This window comes from Leucoraja erinacea, chromosome 32 (genome assembly GCF_028641065.1).
Source record: "Leucoraja erinacea ecotype New England chromosome 32, Leri_hhj_1, whole genome shotgun sequence".
NCBI classification, from domain to species: Eukaryota; Metazoa; Chordata; class Chondrichthyes; order Rajiformes; family Rajidae; genus Leucoraja; species Leucoraja erinaceus.
Genome location: NC_073408.1, coordinates 7,083,855 through 7,106,379, shown reverse-complemented (window position 1 = coordinate 7,106,379; position 22,525 = coordinate 7,083,855). Strand labels below are relative to the sequence as shown.

General features: G+C 40.5%; 1 protein-coding gene across 1 annotated transcript in view; it reads left to right on the top strand.

The window, feature by feature from the left end:
• Positions 1 to 633: 633 nt before the first annotated feature.
• snx19b (sorting nexin 19b) overlaps positions 634 to 22,525 on the top strand; it is an 88,326-nt gene continuing 66,434 nt past the window's right edge. The window contains exons 1-8 of the mRNA XM_055660654.1: positions 634 to 2,378; positions 4,775 to 4,913; positions 5,977 to 6,077; positions 7,186 to 7,302; positions 8,544 to 8,674; positions 9,684 to 9,777; positions 13,871 to 14,054; positions 16,842 to 16,974. Coding sequence (XP_055516629.1) covers positions 708 to 2,378; positions 4,775 to 4,913; positions 5,977 to 6,077; positions 7,186 to 7,302; positions 8,544 to 8,674; positions 9,684 to 9,777; positions 13,871 to 14,054; positions 16,842 to 16,974 — 2,570 coding nt within the window. The 5' untranslated portion in view covers positions 634 to 707. The remainder of the gene's footprint in view (positions 2,379 to 4,774; positions 4,914 to 5,976; positions 6,078 to 7,185; positions 7,303 to 8,543; positions 8,675 to 9,683; positions 9,778 to 13,870; positions 14,055 to 16,841; positions 16,975 to 22,525) is intronic.

Below are 22,525 nucleotides of genomic sequence, written 5' to 3'. Positions count from 1 at the left end.
CCCTATGACCCAGTGACCTTTCGTGCATCCCCCCTATACAGCAATTCGTTCTTCCCCTGCACAATTAAAGCATGGAATAATCTCCACCCAACTATAGTTACCCAACCAGATGCAACTAAATTTAAAGTATCTCTTTCTTCCCAATAACCCTTTCTGGCTTAAGTCCTCCCTTCACCACCTCCAGTTTAAATTCCATTTGGAATATTTTGGTAGACACAAAATGCTGGAGTAACTCAGCGGGACAGGCAGCATCTCTGGAGAGAAGAAATGGGTGACGTTTCAGGTCGAGACCCTTCTTCAGACCAGTGTGCTCTTGTTCCACCGGGCCAGTGTGCGGCGCTGTGGATGCGGTCGTCCTGCACGAGGTCCTCCAGGCCAGTGTGCGGCGCTGTGGATGCGGTCCTCCTGCACCGTGTCCTGGTCCTCCAGGCCAGTGTGCGGCGCTGCGGATGCGGTCCTCCTGCACCGTGTCCAGGTCCTCCGGGCCAGTGTGCGGCGCTGGTCCTCCCAGGTCCTCCAGGCCAGTGTGCGGCGCTGTGGATGCGCACCGTGTCCTGGTCCTGCACCGTGTGCGGTCCTGCACCGTGTTCTGGTCCTCCGGGCCAGCGGGTGGCGCTGCGGCGCGGGTTGCCCGGCCCGGCTTCAGTCGGCGGCCGACGCTCGGCGTGAGGGGCCGTGTTTTCCCAACGTCGGGCGGCGAAGGCGCGATGCCGGGGCTGGGGCCGGACCAGGCCCGGCGGCAGAGCCAGGCTCCGCTGGTGCTGCAGAGGAAGTGGCTGGGCCTCGGGCTGCTACTGCTGGCCTGCCTCTTGCTCCAACTGCTGCTCAACATCTGGTTGCTATGCGCCTGGGTGCTGCTGCTGTTGCTAGGGGGGTGGCTAGGGTCGCAGCTGGTGCTCAGTCCCTCCAGCCTGGTGCATCTGGAGAGGTTCCTCAGCCTGGAGCCCTGGCCCATCCAGCCCAACTCCCGGCAGCGTCTAGCCCTGGAGGTGGAGGGCACCATCAGCAAGATCATCAGGGACTTTGTCAGCTGCTGGTACCAGACAGTGAGTCAGGAGCCAGAGTTTGTAGAGGAGGTGCAGGCTGCCATGCGTGCCATGGCACTGGAACTGCAGAAGAGGATGGAGGGGGTGGACAGGAAAGCGCTGGCACAGAATGTGCTCCTGCTCTCCGGCTGCCACCTGGAGGTGTACATGAGGGCAAAGAGGGCAACCTGTGAGAGGACCGCCCGCCAAGATGCTCAATCCACGTGGAAGACGTATTGCAAACTGTGCCAGCCTCACATTGCCTTGCAGAGCCCGGCAACTGAAGCGAATTACGCACGGGGCATTGTTGATTTGTTGCTGCATGTACTGGTGCCCTTTCCCAACCTAGAAACACGGACTGGGAGGTTTGTCGTGAGGGAGCTGATCATGTGCAATGTGCTTCTGCCCCTTATAAGAAAAATGTCAGACCCAGATTGGATAAATGGTATAATAATAGAAATATTCACAAAGTCCAGCAAAAAGACTGTTGATGTGATGGAGGAGCCTCTGCCTTTGGAGGTACCAACTTCCCTACTCTTGAAACCCCCAAAAGAGACAGTTGATGAAAGGTTACCATCTCCGAAAGTTACCGATTCTCTCAGTAATGATGTTGTTGATAGTTTGGAACCTAATATGGAGGAGACTATTGCATCCGAAGATGGGATTGTGATTAAATCAAATGATAAAGTTGATAAATCTTCGGAAAATATAAGCTGTCGCTCTGATTACCAAAGACCGGATAAATTAAACCTTTTCTATTCATGTGAGGAATTTGAACCGGAATCTCCCCTTTCTGTTATGAGAAAAGATTCTGCTGAATCTTTAATATTGTTGATGACTGATGAACTGGCTGGGGACAGATTGTCTCCAACAGAATTAACTAATGCTTCAGATGCAGCAGAAGATGCAAGCAGTGACGAACTGGTCATCGGAGAATCCACATTTTTGGATGCAGATGCTATCTTGCCCGCGTTTGACCAAAATCCAATTTCTCCGGGGCTTGAGCATGTTGTCAATGACAGTGATATGAAAGAAGAGACTTTAGCTAAATTAGAGAATTCCACATCCGCTCTGGCTCATGAGACTATCCGGATTCTTTCCAGACGACATTCATTTCAGGAAAAGGAACCTGTTCCAGCAGATGGTTCAACCTGCAACTTCTTAGAGGTTGTGTCTACGGCGCTTACACAGACATCATCTCCTACATCAGTGAGTCTGCCCAGTTACAGCTTTGAACCAATTTGCAGTCCGGATACACCCGTGGTAATTCACAATCTACGGATCAGTGGAACAATCACAGCAAAAGAACACAGAGGAGGGGGATTTCATCCTTACACATTATATACTATCAAGGCAAGTCCCTTTGGATGATGAAACGAATCACGATACTGTGTTGTTATTCTGTCAACAAATTCTGTGTTGAGAGTTTGTGATTCCCGCGATACATCTCTGTGCTTAATTGGTCACAAAGTAGTTCTGTTACTATACTGTAATTTCCACTTATTCATAACTGCCGCAATGCTCCAAATGTGGCCTAGCCAAAGTTCTATAAAGTCACATCATGACTTCTTGACTGTTATACTCAATGCTCTGACATTGCAAACAAGCATACCATATGCCTTCTTAACCATGCTTATTGACTTGACTTGCCAATTATGTTCCCCTTGCAGCCATGTTTCTGCAAGGGCCAACTCATTGTAGTCCCAAGCACTGATCCAGGCTCCAAGTTGATCTGCTTTCTCCACAATGCTCCTGGCATTGAAATAAACACACTTCAGCCCATCAGCATCACCATTTTTCTTCACCTCCCTGTCTGTGCTCCCTTTGAACTAACTGGTCCAAACCTCTACCTTCCCATCACCACTTATAATTTCTGACATACAACTTTGGTTCCCAGCCCCTGCCTCCCCGAAAATTAGGAAATCCAAATTAGTTTGGTAAAAAACCATAAAGATAGACACGAAAAGCTGGAGTAACTCCAGCATCTCTGGAGAAAGGAATAGGTGAAGTTTTGGGTCGAGAAAAGACATTTAGGAGATTTAATCAAGAGCTAAGTTATGATGTGTGAAATATTAAATTATATATCTTTAGAAAAATACAAGTTATTTTGCAAAGTATGGAAGATTAGAGGCATTCAAATATCTAGCAAAAAATATTTTTTTGAAAATCATGTTGGAAGGACTTGAGTGATGTTAGGGTAACAGTGACAGAATTAAATAAGCAGACCAAACTAGATAGAGATTGGAAACACAATGAATTGTGGATGCTGGAATCTTGAGAAAAACACAAAGTGCTAGAGTAACTCAACAGATCACGCAGCATCTGTAGAGAAAGTCTCCCATTGTCTACAAATGCTGTCTGATCCACTGAGTTACTCCAGCACTTTAAGTAAAGAGATGATTTTAAGAGACTATCACTAAACCCCACATCAATGTAGTCTACAAAGGTATGCTGTAAATGCTGATAACCACTGAGTTACATCCAGAGAAGGAATTTTATTTTAGGTCGAGACCCTGACTGATGAGAAAAAAGATAAAATTTTTCGGAGACACAGAAAGAGTGGTGAACAAGGGGTCTCTTTAAGGATAATGGGGAATTCTCTGAGACAGAATGTTTTACACAAAGAGTGGTGAGGTCAGAATTCTCTTGGCACAGATGGATTTGAGGGCAGGGATATTTAGAGGGAGTTAGATGGGACCTTGTGGCTAAAGGGATCAGGGGGTATGGAGAGAAAGCAGGTACAGGATACTGAGTTGGGTGATCAGCCATGATCATTGAATGGCGGTGCAGGCTCGAAGGGCTGAATGGCCTACTCCTGCACCTATTTTCTATGTTTCTATGTTACTTGAAGTTAGAAAAGTCAATGTTCATACTGGTGGGGCGTAAGCTACCCAAGCAAAATATGTGCTGGTCCTCCAATTTGCGCTGGGTCTCACTCTGACAATGGAGGAGGCCCAGGATGGAAAGGTCAGATTGAGAATGGGAGGGGGAGTTAAAGTGCTGAGCAACCGGGAGATCAGGTAGGTTTAAACGGACTGAGCGGAGGTGTTCGCTGAGCCTGCACTTGGTCTTGCTAGTATACAGGAGTTGACACTTGGAACAGCCGATACAGTAGGTGAGGTTGGAGGAGGATCAAGTAAACCTCTGAGTCACCTGAAAAGACTGTTGGGGACCTTGGATGGAGTTGAGGGGGGAGGTAAAGGGACATCTCCTGTGTTTGAAGGGGAAGGTACCTGGGGAGGGGGTGGGAAAGGATGAGTTGACCAGGTAGTTACGGAGAGAACGGTCTCTGCGGAAAGCAGAATGGCGTGGAGATGGGAAGATGTGGCCAGTAATGGGATCCCGTTGGAGGTGGCGAAAATGTTGAATGAGAATTATGTGCTGTATGGGACGGCTGATGGGGTGGAAGGTGAGGACAAGGGAGACTCTGTCCTTGTTACTATTGGGGGGGGGGGAGGTGGAGCAAGAGCGGAGCTGCGGGATTTCAAAGAGACCCTAGTGAGAGCCTCATCCATAATGGAAGAGGGGAATATGTAGAAAATAATATGTTTTTGAAACTAGCCGATTTATTAATATGCAGTACCCTGTATTAAAGTTTCATTATAGTTTAAGAATATGAAAAATATATATTTGTTCTTGGTTTTCTTAAGTGTGGCATTTACAGAGAATAAATTGCATTTGTGTGTGAGTGTGCTTGGCTGGTGTGTCACTTGGTTTGCACTGACGGATACATTGCTGTCGGTTCACAGTATGAGACGGCACTGGACACTGACAATCCTGGAACCCTCCAGCAGGTGGCATATCACACAGTTAATCGACGCTACAGCGAGTTCCTGAATTTGCAAACCAGAATGGAGGAAAAGACAGAACTTCGTAAGATCATCAAAAGTAAGAGCACAGCAATGAAACAGGATGTCTGAATGAGCTGGTGGAGGAACAGATAATTTTCCATATTTCATATTTCCTTATAACATAGAAGGAGGCTAGTTTCGACCACCCATCTACACCAGGGCAATTTACAGGTCTTAATTAACTTGTTAAATGGAACACACATACATACACACCCACACACCTTTGTTTAAAGCTTTTTGGCCCACTGAGTCCACACTGACCATCAGTTACCCATTCACACAAGGTCTATGTTATGCATATGTTATCCTATTTTCTCATCCACTCGCTATATTTTTTAGAGGCCAATTGACCTACAAACCTATACATCTTTGGTATGTGGAAAGAAAGCAGAGCACACGGTCACAGAGAATGTGCAAACTCTACACAGACAGTGTTTGTGGTCAGGATTGATCTGGTGCTATGAGGCAGCATCTCTACCAGCTGCACCACTGTTCTATTTGACTTCTGATCTTACATTTTACCAAAAGGGCGGCACGGTGGTGCAGCAGTAGACTTACTGCCTTACAGCACTTGTAGCGCCAGGGACTCGGGTTTGATCCTGACTACGGGTGCTGTGTGTATGGATTTTGTACTTTCTCCCCGTGACCGTGTGGGTTTTCTCCAAGATCTTCGGTTTCCTCTCATACTCCAAAGACGTACAGGTTTGTAGGTTAATTGGCTTAGTAGAAATGTAAATTGTTCCGAATGTGTGTAGGGTAGTGTTAATGTGTTGGGATCGCTGGTCGGTGTGGACTCGATGGGCCGAAGGGCCTGTTTTTGCGCCGTATCTCTAAATATAAAACTAAATTTGTGGCAGAAATATTTTAATGCCTTTAAATTGGGACATCCCAAGAAACCAATGCAAATCTGACTTTCTTTTCTCTAATGTTGTCTGTGTGGTTGCTTATACTTTTAAGCAACAAAATTTTGATGCTTTCTGATTTTAACACAAGTGTAATAGATTTAAATGTCATCAATTACTATTGGCAAAATTATTAAAATTCTTTTCAATGGGGATTAATTATGTTTTTCCCAGTAATAGATTTTTGTTGGTTTCCAGATATCAAAGGACCAAAGAAACTATTTCCAGATTTGCCATTTGGAAATATGGACACTGATAAAGTTGAGGCTCGAAAAAGTCTCCTTGAGTCATTTCTGAAGGTAGGAACAAACTAATGCATGTATCATCCTCGATGAGGGAGGTGTTTCCATCTGGTCACCCATCAAGGTTTACACCCAGAAGATAGACACAAAATGCTGTGGGTGAAGTTTCAGGTCGAGATCCTTCTTCTGACTTATACCCACTCTCCCACAGGAATTTCTCATGCAGACTGTGTTTAATGGTGTCGTAGAAATTGCATAGAGCATCTAAATTCGGATCACAGAACACTTTAGAATGGCCATTTTAATCAGCTTGTTAACAATTTGGCTGTGCAAACTGTGGCTTACAAAAATAGACAATAGGTGCAGGAGTAGGCCATTCGGCCCTTCGAGCCAGCACCGCCATTCAATGTGATCATGGCTGATCATTCCCAATCAGTACCCCATTCCTGCCTTCTCCCCCATATCCCCTGAGTCCGCCTCCACCGCCATCTGAGGCAGAGAATTCCACAAACTCACCACTCTCTGTGAGAAAAAGTGTTTCCTCGTCTCCGTTCTAAATGGCTTACTCCTTATTCTTAAACTGTGGCCCCTGGTTCTGGACTCCCCCAACATCGGGAACATGTTTCTTGCCTCTAGTGTGTCTAAGTCGATAACAATCTTATATGTTTCAATGCTATTCCCTCTCATCCTTCTAAACTCCAGAGTGTACAAGCCCAGCTGCTCCATTCTCTCAGCATACTCAGCAATATTACTGTAATCTGGCCTGCATCATTGCATTGCACAAAGAGTAATAGTGAGAGATGGTTTCTCTTGGAATTTTTATGTTGGGAGTCCATCCATAGAAAGATAGTCTCCCTGGAGCCAACAGGGGACTTGAAGTATAAATAAAACCTTTCTGCAATTATATAGGGCTTGGTTAATATTGAACTATTATATTGAATAGCAGAGCAGACAGAGGGGGAATTTTTACTTCCATTTTTGTATTTAATTACAGCTTCCTTATGTATCAAATTGCTTATCATAGTTTACCTTTGTGAACTATTTTTTGGAACTGAAACTTAAGGAAAGGTTATATTTTCTAATTGCGGTCGCTAACTTGTGTCATAACTTTTTTGTATTATGTATGGAGTATGCAAGAAAATAAGGTTTTCATCTTCCAATGCAGCAACTTTGTGCCATTCCGGAAAGTGCGTACTCTGAGGAGATGCAGGAATTCCTGGCCCTCAACACTGATGCCAGGATTGCTTTTGTGAAGAAGTCCTTTGTGTCCAGGATTGACAAGGTTATTACTATTTGGGAACATTTTTATTGATCATCCTCTCTTCGAGAGCCCTTTTATTTATATGCTTTTAACGGAAAGCTGTAAGTTAGAGGTCAACATGTACTTGTTTATTTTTTTGCTGGGTCCAAATCGAACTGCTGATGTCCTTCCAGCAGGTCAGTTCTTCGTAAATGTTGTGGCATAGAGTTCAGAAACAAGATTGAAGGTGGCACAGCTGCAGTGAACCTAGGTTTGATCCAAATCTTTGGTGTTCGGTAGCAATTTTATATGTTTTCCCTGTGATTATGTTGGTTTCCAACGATGCTCCTGTTTCCTCCCACATCCCAAAGATGTGCTGGTTTGTATTCCAATACTCCCATTATCGGCAGATGGTTAGAGAAGCAGAGGTGAATAAGAATAGGTTACAGGGAAATAAGACAGGCAATGGGATTGCTGTTAGAGCCAGCATAGATGGAAATACCAAGAATATTGGAAGTCAGATGCAGCTCCGCCAGTGGATTTATCACCAAGTCTGGGGATAGAGCACTCCATACCTAAGTCATAGAGTCCTCCAGCAAGGAAACAGGCCCTTCAGCCCAACATGCCAATCATGACGCCACATCTAAGATAGTCCTATTTACCCATGTTTAGCCCATATCCCTCTAAACCTTTCCTATCCATGTACCTATCTGAGTAGCAGACCAGACCTGAGGTCCAGCAGTTTGGATTTGCACTGAGGATGGCAGACAAATGTGTGACAACTGCATTTGAATGCAGTCACTGACCTTGACTGGTTTGTATGGTCTTCTTTGTTGTATCATAATTTTATTTTATCACTTAAGTTGTCGCTGTTTACAGATGTTTTTATGTAAGTTTATTGTTTAATTTAAAAAAATCTATTTGATATGTCTGCGAACATTTCCCATTATCAGATAACCAAGAACAGTACAAAGGTCCAAAGGCCATTGACAGACTGTCAAAGGCCATCGAGGCAATCCAGAGATGCTGCCTCAGGATCTGACGCATTAAGTTAATTGTTAATGGGTATAACTGCATCACAAGTGTGGGCTGCTGCAGCCAACATCCAGCTTTATTGCAGAGCAATGAAAAGTAAATGTGGCTATGGAGAAATCCAAAATAGTTGCTGATTGTCTGATTGGGCCATTCTCAGCATTAGGGGTTCCTGTTAGTGATGAATTTTAATTGAGTTGATGAGACCATTTGCCAGGGCAATGTATTAGCATGGTCTGTCTTTCTTGCAGATTGTCGTTAGTGCAATTGTGGATACATTGAAGACAGCATTCCCCCGAACAGACCCTCAGAGTCCTACTGAGGAATTGGGAGAGTGCGAAGCAGATAGCAAGTTCCAAGGAGATGGAAAGAAAGCCAACAAGTGGGTATCTGTAAAATACATTAAAGATCCTTAATCTGGAGACTGAAGAAGGGTCCATGTTCTCCAGAGATGCTGCCTGACCCGCTGCTTTACTCCAGCACTTTATGTCGTCTTTTGTAAACCAGCATCTGCTTTTCCTTGTTTCTATAAAGAACTTTTCATATTTGCAGATTTTTGCATCTCTCAAGTGATTGTTCGTTTTCCTCATTGTTTCTACAAAAACAAACAGAAAAATGTTCTGCTTTATTGCAAGAGGCAAAAGTATATTTTCATTTGTCACTTAACAACCTCGATGCACCAAACAAAATATTTTACCTGATTGTAATCTCTCATTAAATATTTCAAGCCATATAGGTTTCTGTGTTAATCATGTGTGCATATTCCAGACTTTATTTTGTGCCGTAAAATATATATTTTTTTAAATTACAAATCGTGCATGTTACTTTCTGGTTAGTTGTAAGTTTTTAGCAGTGAGATTCGCTTCCCGTCCAATTTGAGGCTGCTGTCAACAGACATCGTAAAGAGAAATGTGTATGAAGGAACTGCAGATGCTGGATTACACCGAAGATAGACACAAAATACTGGAGTAACTTAGCGGGAGAGGCAGCATCTCTGCAAAGAAGGAATGGGTGACGTTTTGGCTCGAGACCAGTCTAAAGAAAGGTCTCGACCCAAAGGGTCTCAATCTAAAATGTCAGCCATTCCTTCTATCCAGAGATGTTGCCTATCCCGCTGAGTTACTCCAGCATTTGTGTCTCTTCGGAAAGGAAAATATAGAAATTATAGAAATATAGTAATAGGATGTTATAGAAATTAATATTTCTAGTCGGGACCTTTCTTCAGACAAATGTTATCTGTCTTTTCCTTCCATAGATGTTGCCTACCCTGCTGAGTTCCCCCGGCACTTTGTTTTTTTGCTCAATATTCCAGCATCTGCAGATTTTTCCTGTCCCTACAGAAATTGATACTTTTATTCCGATTGAACAACTGTTAAACTTATTTATTTCAGATCCCGTCTAAGGTTTGCCTCCAGTAAGATTGCTCCGGTACTAAGTGTTGGAGACATTCAAGCAAAAATCACATACTGCTACAAAGAAAATGCTGTAAGTCTCTGGTTTTCTTTTTTATTTCTGCAATAAAACTGAACATTGAAAGTTATTCATTATTTCCATGTAGTCCATGTAAGATCTGACCAAAAATAATATTATCATTCGTTTCTGGTATTTATTTCATTTCCAGATAATGTTGCTCACTTGGATTCCGAATATACTTAAAACACATGATATATATTTTTGTTTAGATTACCCTTTGGCTTGAACGCTGGCCAGGTAGTTTAGTGAAAAATATACCAGACTTATTATAGCTTGAGAGACTTGTGTTGTCCATTGTGTAGTCAGAACTAACCCTGAAAGGTTACCATCTTCTATTGAACCAGATGCCAAAACATTGGGAGTTTTGAAATCAGATAACAAATACAATCAAACCCAATATTAAATCCCTAAAATTGATCAACTCAGCTTTCCTTAAAAAAGAGGAGGCAACATTTTTAGTTGAGGAAATGTGCATTCTCCTTTCACTCCTCTCCACTGGTAAAATGACATTGCCTTTGCCCTGGGAGAAGTGTCTGCTCTGAGGGTATCAATGGTACACTTAGCTTCAGGCTTTGATGAGTTAACTTAAAAGAGACATTTTCATCTAATGACATTTGCAGAAAATGAACTATAAATTAAATACCACATTTCCAGAAAGTATTTTATGTATGGAGTTACAGAGGGTGAAAAATGCACCTCTTAATAAACAGGCACGTTACCAAAGGGCAGTAAATATACACTTTTGCAAAACACAAAGTGCTGGAGGAACTCAGGAGGTCAGGCAATATCTGTGGAGGGAATGGACAGATGATGTTTCGGGACAGGACTCCTCTTCATATATAAACTGTTCTTCAAGACTATTACTTACACACATGGTGTTCTACTGAGTTAGCTTTTTTAGTTTGTTATGAATGCCAAAGTAGGTGTTATGCTCCATATTTCAATGAGATGAGGATAATTTAAAAAATTGGCTGTGTGTTTGTAACAAATTTATAAGTGTAATAGTATCGTACAAATTTATGACACAATATGAGACTTCAGCCCAATGTGCCATGTCAGCCAAAGTGGTGTGGTTTAGATTCCTTCCACTCCCAGCTCTCACTCCATAGCCTTATAGGATTTTGTGATGTATGAATAGATATTATACATACATTATACAGTAAAAATTCAGGCATAAATCCAATGTTCTATAACATTGTATTTGCAAAATGCAAAAATAAAACAATCAGAAAGAACTGTAGAGGTTATATTGCTGAGGAAAAATAGTTTGGTGCATTTTTTTAGATATTGCAGCACTATTTTGAATAATCCAATGTTTCCTGAATGGATCATTGGGCCGTCTGGGTTGCAGGTGACTCTGACTTTGGATATTTTACTCCATCTGTATTCCAACAATTTATTTTGCTTTCATTTCTTGTGGTATTAAGTATCTTGTTTTCACGAGCTGGCTCAAGTGGCAAAATCTGTTTGGTTTGCATTCAGAACAAATAAAGTTTTATTTGGTACTGGAAAAGCCTTCCCGTGTTTATTGCCTGTACCGGTGATGCTATTAATACAGCGTATTTATCTACAACATGCCTAATGTATATTCCATATGCCACTCGTATTGAACCTTTGGTGATATAAATTACTGGTTGGGCTTGTTTGTTTTGAGTGATTTTTGATCTGAAACGCATGTTATACTTGACTAGTGCCTTATAACGTGCTCATACATTGGGTAATGAAGGTGGATACTCATTGGGTAATGAAGGTGGATATTCAATTACTTACGCAATACCAGCAGCAGTGCATTGCAAGGTATGGTCAATTTTGCTGCAGCTGAGGTTAAGCTCAGGTCTTTCAAAAATTTGTTTGTTGCACAAAATGGAAATAAGTTTTCATGCTGCTGTGCTTAATAACAATGAGTTATAGATTTTTAACTCAAATTCATTGTTATTGGAAACATGATCAATTAGACAGTGCAACAAAGAGACTACAAAACCAGTTGGTCAGATTGATCTGTTTGTGGCATTTCATAGCAAAACGGCAGGCACCCTAGTTGATAGGGAACATTACAAAGAACTATTTGTTGCTTGTTCAGTAGTAAATATTTAGCATGGAAGTGTGTGTTTATATAATTTAGTCCACAATGAAAAAGATTTATTAACCAACACGTGGGTAAAGTTTGTGACCCCTCTGTTCCTTATTGTTCATTATGTCCGTAAAAATGTTAGAAAGAGGAATGGATCTTTTGGCTTAAAATTTAAATATTAAGATTGGCTTGAGATGGAAGAAAAGTGCACAGTGAAAGAGTCTTGGACCCAGTAAAAAATGGTTGCCTGGCAAATTTACAACTCAAAAATTACATCTAAAGTGATACAAATAATACATGGTGGGCAAAACATTCAGTTGATTAGATTGGAAATCATTTTTGCCCTGAGCTCATCTCCAACCATTAGGAAACATTTGAGAAATTTAGTAGGGCTGAGCACCATGCGATTTTTGGATGATATTGTTGCCCCAATTGGTCAAAACATACCTTTAATATAGTACTCCATCTCTCTAATTTTTGCCTGTAGCGTATTACGCCATTCAGCCATATATGTTATGCCAGCTGTATTGGAGCTCAAAAACTACGTTCTGAACAGAACTTAGAGCAAAACTAGCCATGAGTCTGGTAGCTCCTTCAGGCTCAGTGTCAATTTTGCTTGGTTACTGCACTGATTAAACACCTAGGATATTATGTCCAAGCATTGCATAGTTGTTGTCCTCTCTGGTCCCAATTTAAAAGTGATGGTTTCAAGATAATGTGGGGAATTAACAAAATTGTTTCATGATTATTTCAGCATCCAAGCACAGTCTGAAAGGCATTGAGCATTGCCATGTGTAATAAGGCATTTGGAATACAAGAGAAATAAATCATTTTAACACTCAATAAAGATCAAAAGGCAACTATAAACTGGAGGAGAGGAATCCAGCTTGTTGGCGTCAACACTGACGTCACAATGACCGCTGGATACAGTCAGGGAAAGTTCATCCATTTGAAAATCTGTCTGTGAACCTTCAGCCTTTGTAGACCATTCTGATTTATTTCATTGTTCCCACCTCAGTTAGCAGGGAGAAAGGGCAATGAAATCAACCCCGTCCTTGTCAACTGAGCTTTTTTTAAAGAAGTAAATGGGCTGCAAGTGTACATGTATTTTTCATGGATAAACTCAGACTATTAAATTAAATTGCTGCTGCATTCCAATGCTTTATGCTGAGAATTGAATGTGGCTGCAAATTGATTGGAATTGTATAGGTTAATATAGGTTAATTCAGAATAACACCTTTATCGCTGAATTAGAAGGCACGGAAATCATGTTCCGTTTCAGAACTTGTACATAGATTTTGTGATAATACAGTACTTTAGGATGTGTGGTCTGGTGTGCCTTCTTTTGAATATAATGTTACAACTAGGTTTGATATGTGTGCTTGGATTATAACTGAATCCTTGAGTCAAAGTGATTGTCGTTTACTCCATGGTAGCATTTGACTGATTATGGCATGGTGGGTGCCTGAATCGTGCTGCCAGGGATAGAGGTGGAGGTAGAGGCAACAGTAGCATATAAGATGTTTTTAGACAGGCACATGGATATGCAGGGAATGAAGGAAATGGAACATGTGGAGACAGATGAACTTCACACACAATAGTGGCACTTAAGAGGCTTTTAGATAGGCACGTGGAAATGCAAGGAATTAAAATCTGTAATTTAGTAAGGAAAGTACCAAATATTTTTCAGTGGCAACAAAATTATTTCTGGAAGGGAATATTCAGCTGTTAAGTAGTTTTCATGACTCTTATTCTAACATGTACTCAAATGGTTGCATAAGATTTTTGAATGAGCAGAGTATAATTAGCTTTCGAAAAACTGAATTTGTATTGCCATTCCGTAAATTTATATTGCCCTTTATCTAGTATTTCCCTCTTATTGTACACATAGACATGCTCGCATATTGCTAGCATTATTGGTTACATTACATATTTTTAAATGATATATATTAAATTAACTTTTGGGAGAACTATGTTGTTGAATAATTTTGCCAGAATATGATCTTGTTATTATGTAACTGTGGTTTTACTCAGTTATCCGAAGGTCTTTGCGCAGCAGGTATGGAGGACTTCATCCTGGAACAGGGAAAGCAACTGGGAAGAACGCACCTGAATGTGAAGGGGAAAGTGTCCAAAGGAGATGCATTCAAAGAACATAATTACTCAGACAAGAAGCCGAAAAGCAGTGAGCCATCTTCCAACCAGCTATATAATTGTGGTAAGCATTTGACCATAACTACTCGCTGGTATTGTTTTGCATTGGCTCAACAATAGCAGCTGTTAAATAGGACCTTTAATGTAGCACGGCATTCAAAGGTCATTTGCAGAAGCATTGTGACACCTACATAAATAAATGAGACACAAAGAACTGCAGATGCTGAAATCTTGAACAAAACACAATGTGCTGAAGCATTTTAGCGGGGGGTCAGGTAACATCTGTGAAGGGAATGGCCACGTGGCGTTTTGGGTTGGGACCCTTCTGCAGGTCTGGTTGGGTTCCGACCCGAAATGTCGACAGGTCCATTCTCTCTACATATGCTGCCTGCCCCGCTGATTTAGCCCAGCACTTTGTGTTATAGTGTAAGTCAAAAGTCAACTTTGTGCTGGTCAAAAGTTAGACAAAGAGATGGGCTTTAAGAAGTATAGTGACTGTAATAAGAGGTGTAGAGGTGGAGAGTTTTACGTAGGGAATTTGATCTTATGGCCTGTCTGGTCTGGTTTCCTACACTGTTCCAACAAATATCAACATGAGTTCAAAGATAATTCCTCATCTTCGATTTACGAATGTTGTTGCCTTGGGATGCACTGTTGAATACAACATTTTCAAAAAGACATTCTTTCCTGTTGGTATCAGAACTGAAAAGTTCTGACTTCGTTTACCACCTGAAACAACTCAATATTTTTTCACTTTACAGATATTACCTGATCTGCTTGGTATTTTCATGAATCTCTTTAGTTTCGATTTTCAGCAGCTGCTCTGTTCTGCAAGTAATAGTTCCAACATGCAATTTCTTGAGTCTTGTGTGTGCGAACTAGCTCTGATATTGTCCTTCCATATTGTTTTGAACTGTAGCAAAGCCTTTAATGACATTTTATTTTAGTTAACTCACAATTTGTACTGGCCTGATACATTTTGGGGACACGAAAGATCAGAAATGATGACACTGATTAATACTGTGACCAGTGATTCTGGGCGTAGCATTCTTGCCTCTGGGTTAGGCTCTGGATTAAGCATCAACATTTAGACTAACATTCTGGTAATGTGTTAAGGAACTGCTCTTGTGTGGAAGTGAGGAATGTGCTGGTTGAGGTGTGAACTTTCAAATGAAACTTGGTTTAAAGTTGCAGTAGATGAATGTTGAACTTCTGGCAACATGTCAAAGAAGAGCAAGTGCTTTTGCTGTTTTATTAACCTCTCTATTGTAATGAATGTATATGCCAATTGCCACATTGCTATTTGTCGGTAGCCATGTCACTTCTAGATTTGGATATTAGATTAGATATTAGAAGGGGCTGTGACTTCTAGATTTGAATAGAGAGTAGGCTTCAAAACTAATTCATTGGCTTTGCAAATTGAAAAAAAAACTTTAACTCCCCTCCCATTCCCAATCTGACCCTTCTGTCATGGGCCTCTTCCATTGTCTAATGAGTGAGGCCCAGTGCAAATTGGAGGAACAGGACCTCATATTTTGCTTGGGTAGCTTACACCCCAGCTGTATGAACATTGACTTCCCTAATTTCAAGTAGCCCTTTCTTTCCCTCTCTCTCTATCCCCTCCCCCTTCCCAGTTCTCCCACCAGTCTTACTGTCTCCGACTGCATTCTATGTCTGTCCCGTCCACTCCCCTGACATCCGTCTGAAGATGGGTCTCGACCCGAAACGTCACCCAATCCTTCACGCCAGAGATGCTGCCTGCCCGCTGAGTTACTCCAACATTTTGTGTATACCTTCGATTTAAACCAGCATCTGCAGTTCTTTCCTGCACATAACAAACACCTTTGTAAGTTTTTTTGTTTGAATCTCCCAAATACCATTAGGTGGAAGTATAAGACTATTCTTACCAAGCTAGGCATTCAACATAATGAACGACACAAACCATGTCCTCAAATAGTTCCTCCTATTTTGTCCAAATGTTATTTATTATTCAGGAAGTTTAATAAATACATATTTTTTCACACATAGAAAAAGATTAAATATTTCTCATTGAATTTTTACAATTTTGGATTATTTTAACACATCTTTGTCTCTCCCTCAAAAATGATAAATTAGATTCTATTTATCCTTAGAATGTTATTCCCTGCAACAGCATTCAGAACAAGGAGCTTGCTTGACAAAATAATTTTGAAATTATTTCCCATTTTCAATTTTCGGTGATTTATTTCCTGGGGTTATGAACCCCCTACAGGGCTGCTTTTAACATTTATTGGAAGGTAAGTACAGTGCCCTCCATAATGTTTGGGACAAGGACCCATTGTTTATTTATTTGCCTCTGTACTCCACAATTTGAGATTTGTAATTTTTTAAAAATCACATGTGGTTAAAGTGCACATTGTCAGATTTTATTAAAGAATATTTTTAATACTTTTTGGTTTCACATTGTAGAAATTATAGCTGCGTTTATACATAGTATACTATATGCAAACAAATGCAATTTGTGTATCTCTGGTCAGAGGACTGAATTTATTACACTTCCTAGAACGTATTAACACGTTATCTGTGGTCTTGACTGTCAGTCATTTTATGTTAAAATCTTAGCAAATAAATTCAATACTTGTAAGCAGACTACAAATTTATTAAATGTGTTTATTAGAAGTAAGCTCTGAAAAGTTTATTAACACTCACATTATGATTAAAAAAAAATAATTAAAGATGTTTTTATAGAATAGAATAAAATAACATTTATTGTCATTTGAACCTAAGTTCAAACTAAATTACGTTTATTGTGATCTTGTTTATTTATTGTGATCTTGTCAAGTGCATTTATTTTCATTTCCATTTTGGACAGAGGATTCTGAAACAGTCTTGGCGGATATAGCACTGGATCTTCTGTGCTTATTGATGAAAGACCACTGGAGCTGGGTGTGTAGTGAGAACATGCAAAAGTTTATCCGATTGATGTGCGGGACCCTGATTGAAAGGTTAGTGGATTGTTGCTCATAATTAGTTTGTGTACATACGATAGTTATTTATGACCACAGAAATGTGCATTATTATCAGGTTTGCTTTGTGATTTATGTTGCACCTACATCAGAGGTTACACACCAAAACATGATGACCTGACATTAATCAAAGATGTTGGCCCAAGCTCACAGGTAAGATGCTTTCATCCATCCACCCCAAAATGCTTGTGATTAAATATATTAAAGCAAACATTGAATTTTGAAAAGAAATCTAGAGCTGAAATGATAGTGAATGCAAAATAGAGGGGCGACAACATAAATCTCATGTAATCCCCTCGTACCTGGATGTTCTCTCAATGTGCTACTAGCGAGTATAAGTGTATTGAATTTGAAAATTATGTATTTTGCTGAAGATAATTTCAAAAATTATTTTGTAATTAGCGCATAAATTATTTCATAAATTATTTATGATAAATACAACTTCTACAAAGTTTGCAGGAATTGATATTTGGTCCAAGCAAATCGTGCCACAATTATTCAAAACTCCAATAAAAATTGAGGGAAAAATTAGGTTATATGATATTTTCAATTGCATTCTAAATAAGATACAGATTCAATTAAGAGGTGGAGAGAAAAGAGATTGAGGCAGAGGTGAGTATACTTTCCTCCAAGAATGAAGCTAAAAATGCGGTCAAGTTAGCAGAAACAATGCTTGTTTTAAAAATGTGTGCGTTTATTGTAGAAACCCGTTCCAGATCTAATTTTAACAGACTTTTTCTGGTTTTAATTCAATAACAGACAAAAAAAAATCTTTAAAGCCTAACCAGAGTGTCTTTTAACAAACTAATTTGGTCTTTAGAAATTGTAGATAAATAAAGTGCTTTGTTTATAACAAGTACACCACAAATATTCATGTTCATTGTAAAAAACCTTTGTCATGTATTGTGCACACATACTAGAACCGAATGTAAGAATTTGTGGGCCTCAGTTACACGTGGTTTATGAGGTATGGAGAGTATTTGAGAACATTCACTGAAGTAATGCAGAGAATGTTTTCTTAGTTTCATGTACCTGTACATTCCAGTACTTCTGGATGGACCTACTGCTAAATAAATGTTATAGTGCCTCATCCCTCCACAAAGCCCTCTGTGAAAGTGTAAGCACTGCAAGGTTGGATGATCAATGTGAAATTGGACAAAAAAAGTATAGAAAATGTTTGTAAGCCCTGACACTTTACATGAAGGACAGTGTTTGGGGACGCTGGCTTATTGTGTGGGTGAAACCTGCAGTCACGGATGGAGTATGGATCCAGCATTTGTATTCCTCATTGTGATACAGAAATGTTAAAAGCAAATATTAACTGAAGATTATTACAGTGACATGCAAAAATAAATGTCTTAATATTGGTTCCATATATATAATAAATGCTTTGAGGGAAGAGCCATTTTCAACATCTGCTATAAGTCCATTTAATTTAATAAAAGCTTTAATAAGCTCTAGATTCTATACTTAAACCTTGGGATTTAGTTTCCATGTTTAATTTTCCTTTTCTCTTGTGACAGATTGTTTACAGTTAGGAAATTGTTGATTGGAAATTCAATAGTATAATGCCTTATTTCTTATTCAACTGAAACTGATCTCTTTTTTCTCAGAGTGAAATGTAATAAAGAACATTTCTGAATCATTTTGTACCACATTGGAAATTTGACAGGTGCTTCCTGGTGTCAGTCACCCTCCCACCCCAAGCATTGTTTCCATATTCGGGCCACAACAATTCTTATGTAACATTACTGAAAAACCTGGACCACATTCTGTTGGGAAGCCAGTCTTTGAGCAATCTTGCAGAAGCATGGTCTCTCCAGTGTTGCGCTGGATTATGGTTGTTTTCTGGGTCATAACCACACTACTAATGCCCCTGTCCCACTTAGGCGATTTTTTAGGCGACTAGGCTGTCACCACATTGTCGCCAGGGTGTTGCCTGTATGGTCCCCTCAGTCACCCAAAGAGTCGTACCTTTTCTTCTGGTCGCCGCTGGATTTTGAAATGTTCAAAACTTTTCGGCGACATTCGGTGCCTGTGGGCTTGACGCCAACGATCGTAGCCTGACGTAGGTGCTGCTGCCAGGATGATGTAGGTTGTCGCTATATTTAAGAGGGAGTTAGATGTGGCCCTTGTGGCTAAGGGAATCAGGGGGTATGGAGAGAAGGCAGGTACGGGATCCTGAGTTGGATGATCAGCCATGATCATATTGAATGGCGGTGCAGGCTCGAAGGGCCGAATGGCCTACTCCTGCACCTAATTTCTATGTTTCTATGTCACCAAGATGACGTAGGTTGTCGCCAGGATGACGTAGGTTGTCGCTCAAATGAATGGATTCGGAATCCACATGTCTGGCCCTCAAAAATCCAGAACCCCAAATTCAAATCCTGCTACGGCAGTTGCGTACCTTAAATTCAGCTAATGGTTTGAAATTTGGAAAAAGAACAACAACTAGTCACTAGTAATGACCAACAAAATAACCATTAGTTTGACACAACATCTGGTTCACCGCTGTCCTTCAGGGGGGATAATCTACACCATCTGACCTGTACATACTTCAGACACACTCCATGCGTTGGACTTTAAATACCATCTGCCAGTTAGTGATAGTTTTCCATTGCCTCCCTTAGGTAATAAATGCTGGCTGTGCCAATGATGCCGAAATCGCAAACAATTAATAAGTTATTCTCCTGCTCTTTCTCTGTTGCCTTGTAATTTGTTGCAGTGCACTTTTAGGGTGTTTTGAGACCGTGGAAGTTATTCTTAAAGCACAAGCCTACAGTGTCTGTGGTTCACATGGCGATGGAAAAACTGTGTGTTATGGGGATTCTGTTCCTAACAAAATAATGCTCAATATAAAGAAGCTGTAGATTGCATATTTATGTTATGTCTCATCATTTGGCATGTGGCATTATAGTTAATAGATCCATATCAAAATGAGAGGTTACAGTTCTTTGTAATTAAAATGTTGTATTGGATAGATTACAAGAACACAAAAACACAATGAAATAAGAGAAGAAGTGGGCAACTGACCCATCAAGACTGTTCCACCATTCAGTATGAACATAGCTGACCTCTGGCCTCAACTCAATTTTTGTGCCAGTTCCCCATATACCTTAATTTCTTGATTTTTCTAATATTTATTTATCTCCACCGTAAATATTTCTAATGATCCAGCCTCCATCACCCCATGCGACAGAGAATTCCAGAGATTCCCTCCCCTCTGGGAGAAAGAGTTTCTATATACCTCAGTTTAAAAGAGTGGTCTTGTATTTTATTCTCTTGTTCAGTGGAAACATCTTAACATCTACCTGTCAAGCCCGCTTAGGATCTTATATGGTTGAATAAGGTCAGCCATCATCCTTATAAACTCTGAGGAATACTAACCCAAGTTGTCTAAAGTCTCTTGGTAAGGCAACCCTCTAATCCCAGGAATAAGCCTGGTGATTAGTCAGATACCAAGGAGAAAAATGTCTAAAACCTGGTGCATGCTGTTCTCACTTGAACATTAAACCAGTGCCATGGTATACAAAATGCCTATTGTGCCCTGGTTTCATCTTTCTGCAGAAGAGACTACTTCTGATGAGAAGCATTGGAAAACTGGAGTTCCATGATTTTGGTTGAGCAGTTTTATGGTTTTACGTGGATAATCAGTTTTTCGATAAATGATGCTGGCTCAGTAGTTTTGGCAATATTTGCAGATGTTGGTGTGTAACTCTTTGTCAAGTTCAGTAAGAATTTATAATACACCAGACAGTTCCACTTTGTGTATGTAAAACCCTGGAAGTATTAGTATTGTGTTTACTATTCAAATTGAAAACTTTAGTAAATTAGAACCAAACATTTTTATATTTTAATTTTTTGATACAAACTTTACCTTAGATAAAATGTACAGCACTTCTTTAGAAAATCCAGATGTTTTTAAGTATCCCCTGTCCATTAAATCTGGTTAGAGGTGTTAATTTATCCATACATGTTCCTAGACAAGTTGGCTTGCCAGCTCACAAGTCTCTTCCCGAGACAATTCCAATTTAAAGTGCTCCACTGGTACAATGTGATATAAACAGGGTTCACATTGGTCTAAATAGGACCAAAAGCATTAATCAATACTTTTTCACCAACTACTGCTTGATAGAATTGATTGGCTTCACTAAGACCTGAGCCTTATTCTACCCCAGAACGAGGAGTTAAAAAGTGTCATGATTTCAGTAAATGGATTTCCAGACACAGTATAACAAACTAAGGAGGTTTGCACTTATACACTTCCAACAAAGCCTAATGTAAGTTCAAGGAACAGTAGCCAATTCCAATTAAACCTTTTAATTCCCAGATGATACCACCATTGTTGAACGAGAAACAGGTCAGGGTACAGGGGGGAGATTAATAATCTCATTGAATGGTGTCAGAACAAAAACTTAACTCTCAATCTTAACAAGGAGCTTATTGTTGACTTTAGGGTGGATGGGGGTGGGGGTTAAACTGAGGATTTGTGAGCCTGTCTTCATCTACGGGACGGCGTTGGAGAGAGTCAATAGCTTCAATGTCCTCACTGTGCATATCTCTGAAGATCTGTCCTGGGTTCACCACTATTAGTTTGGTGAACATTTTAACGAGGATAGCGTTTGAAGTTGCTCCATCTTCCTTTGTGTGTTGCACACAAGCTGGAACCTGGCTCCATTGCAACTGGAAGCCCAGATGTAAAGGAAGAAAAAGCTTGACTTTCTGTACATGTACTTGGGACTTCCTAAAACACTTCATAGCTAGTGTCTGACTTCAAGAGTCTAGACACGGTTATTTACCATGTGAAAAAATGAGCAAACACAACATCAGCATGAAATAAGAAATGGCTAGTTAATCTCTTTTGGAAGTGTTATTTGAGCAATAGCTGTTGGCCAATACAGAGAACTCAGTGCTCTTCCAAGTCCCCAGCTAGAGACTGATTTGAAGGAAGAAAATATCAACAAAGATTTTATTGATATACATTTGCATGTCGATTTAATCACCCTCTTATGTAGCTTGGTATAAGAGTTTCATAATCCAAAGGATCATGTACAGTTGAAAAGTTTAATGACCTAAATAAACTCACCAGTGACAAATATGCTGTAAAATGAAGACACAAGATTCCGCAAATGTTTGAATCTGGAGCAGAAAATAAATTGCTGGAAGAACTCAGCAGGTCAATCAGCAGCATGGAAGCAAAGGGGAACAGTGGAGTGGGGGATGTTGGGAACATTTGTGCAAGTGTGGGCTCTGGTGAGCACATCAGAGGGGAAGTTATGTTTCCTCAACAACATGCCAACAACATCTTGTTTGATTCCTCTCTCTTCCTACATCCTCTGTCCAGGTGGAACAGAGATCGAGTTCCCACACGTTTTACCCTACTCCACATCCAATGTATCATCCTTCGTCACTTCGACCAGTTCCAACAGGATTCCACCACCAGCCACATTGTCCCTTTTCTCCTCTCCACCGCCCTGCTTTCCATAGGGATCGCTCTCTCCGTGACTTCCCAGTCCACTCACCCTTCCAA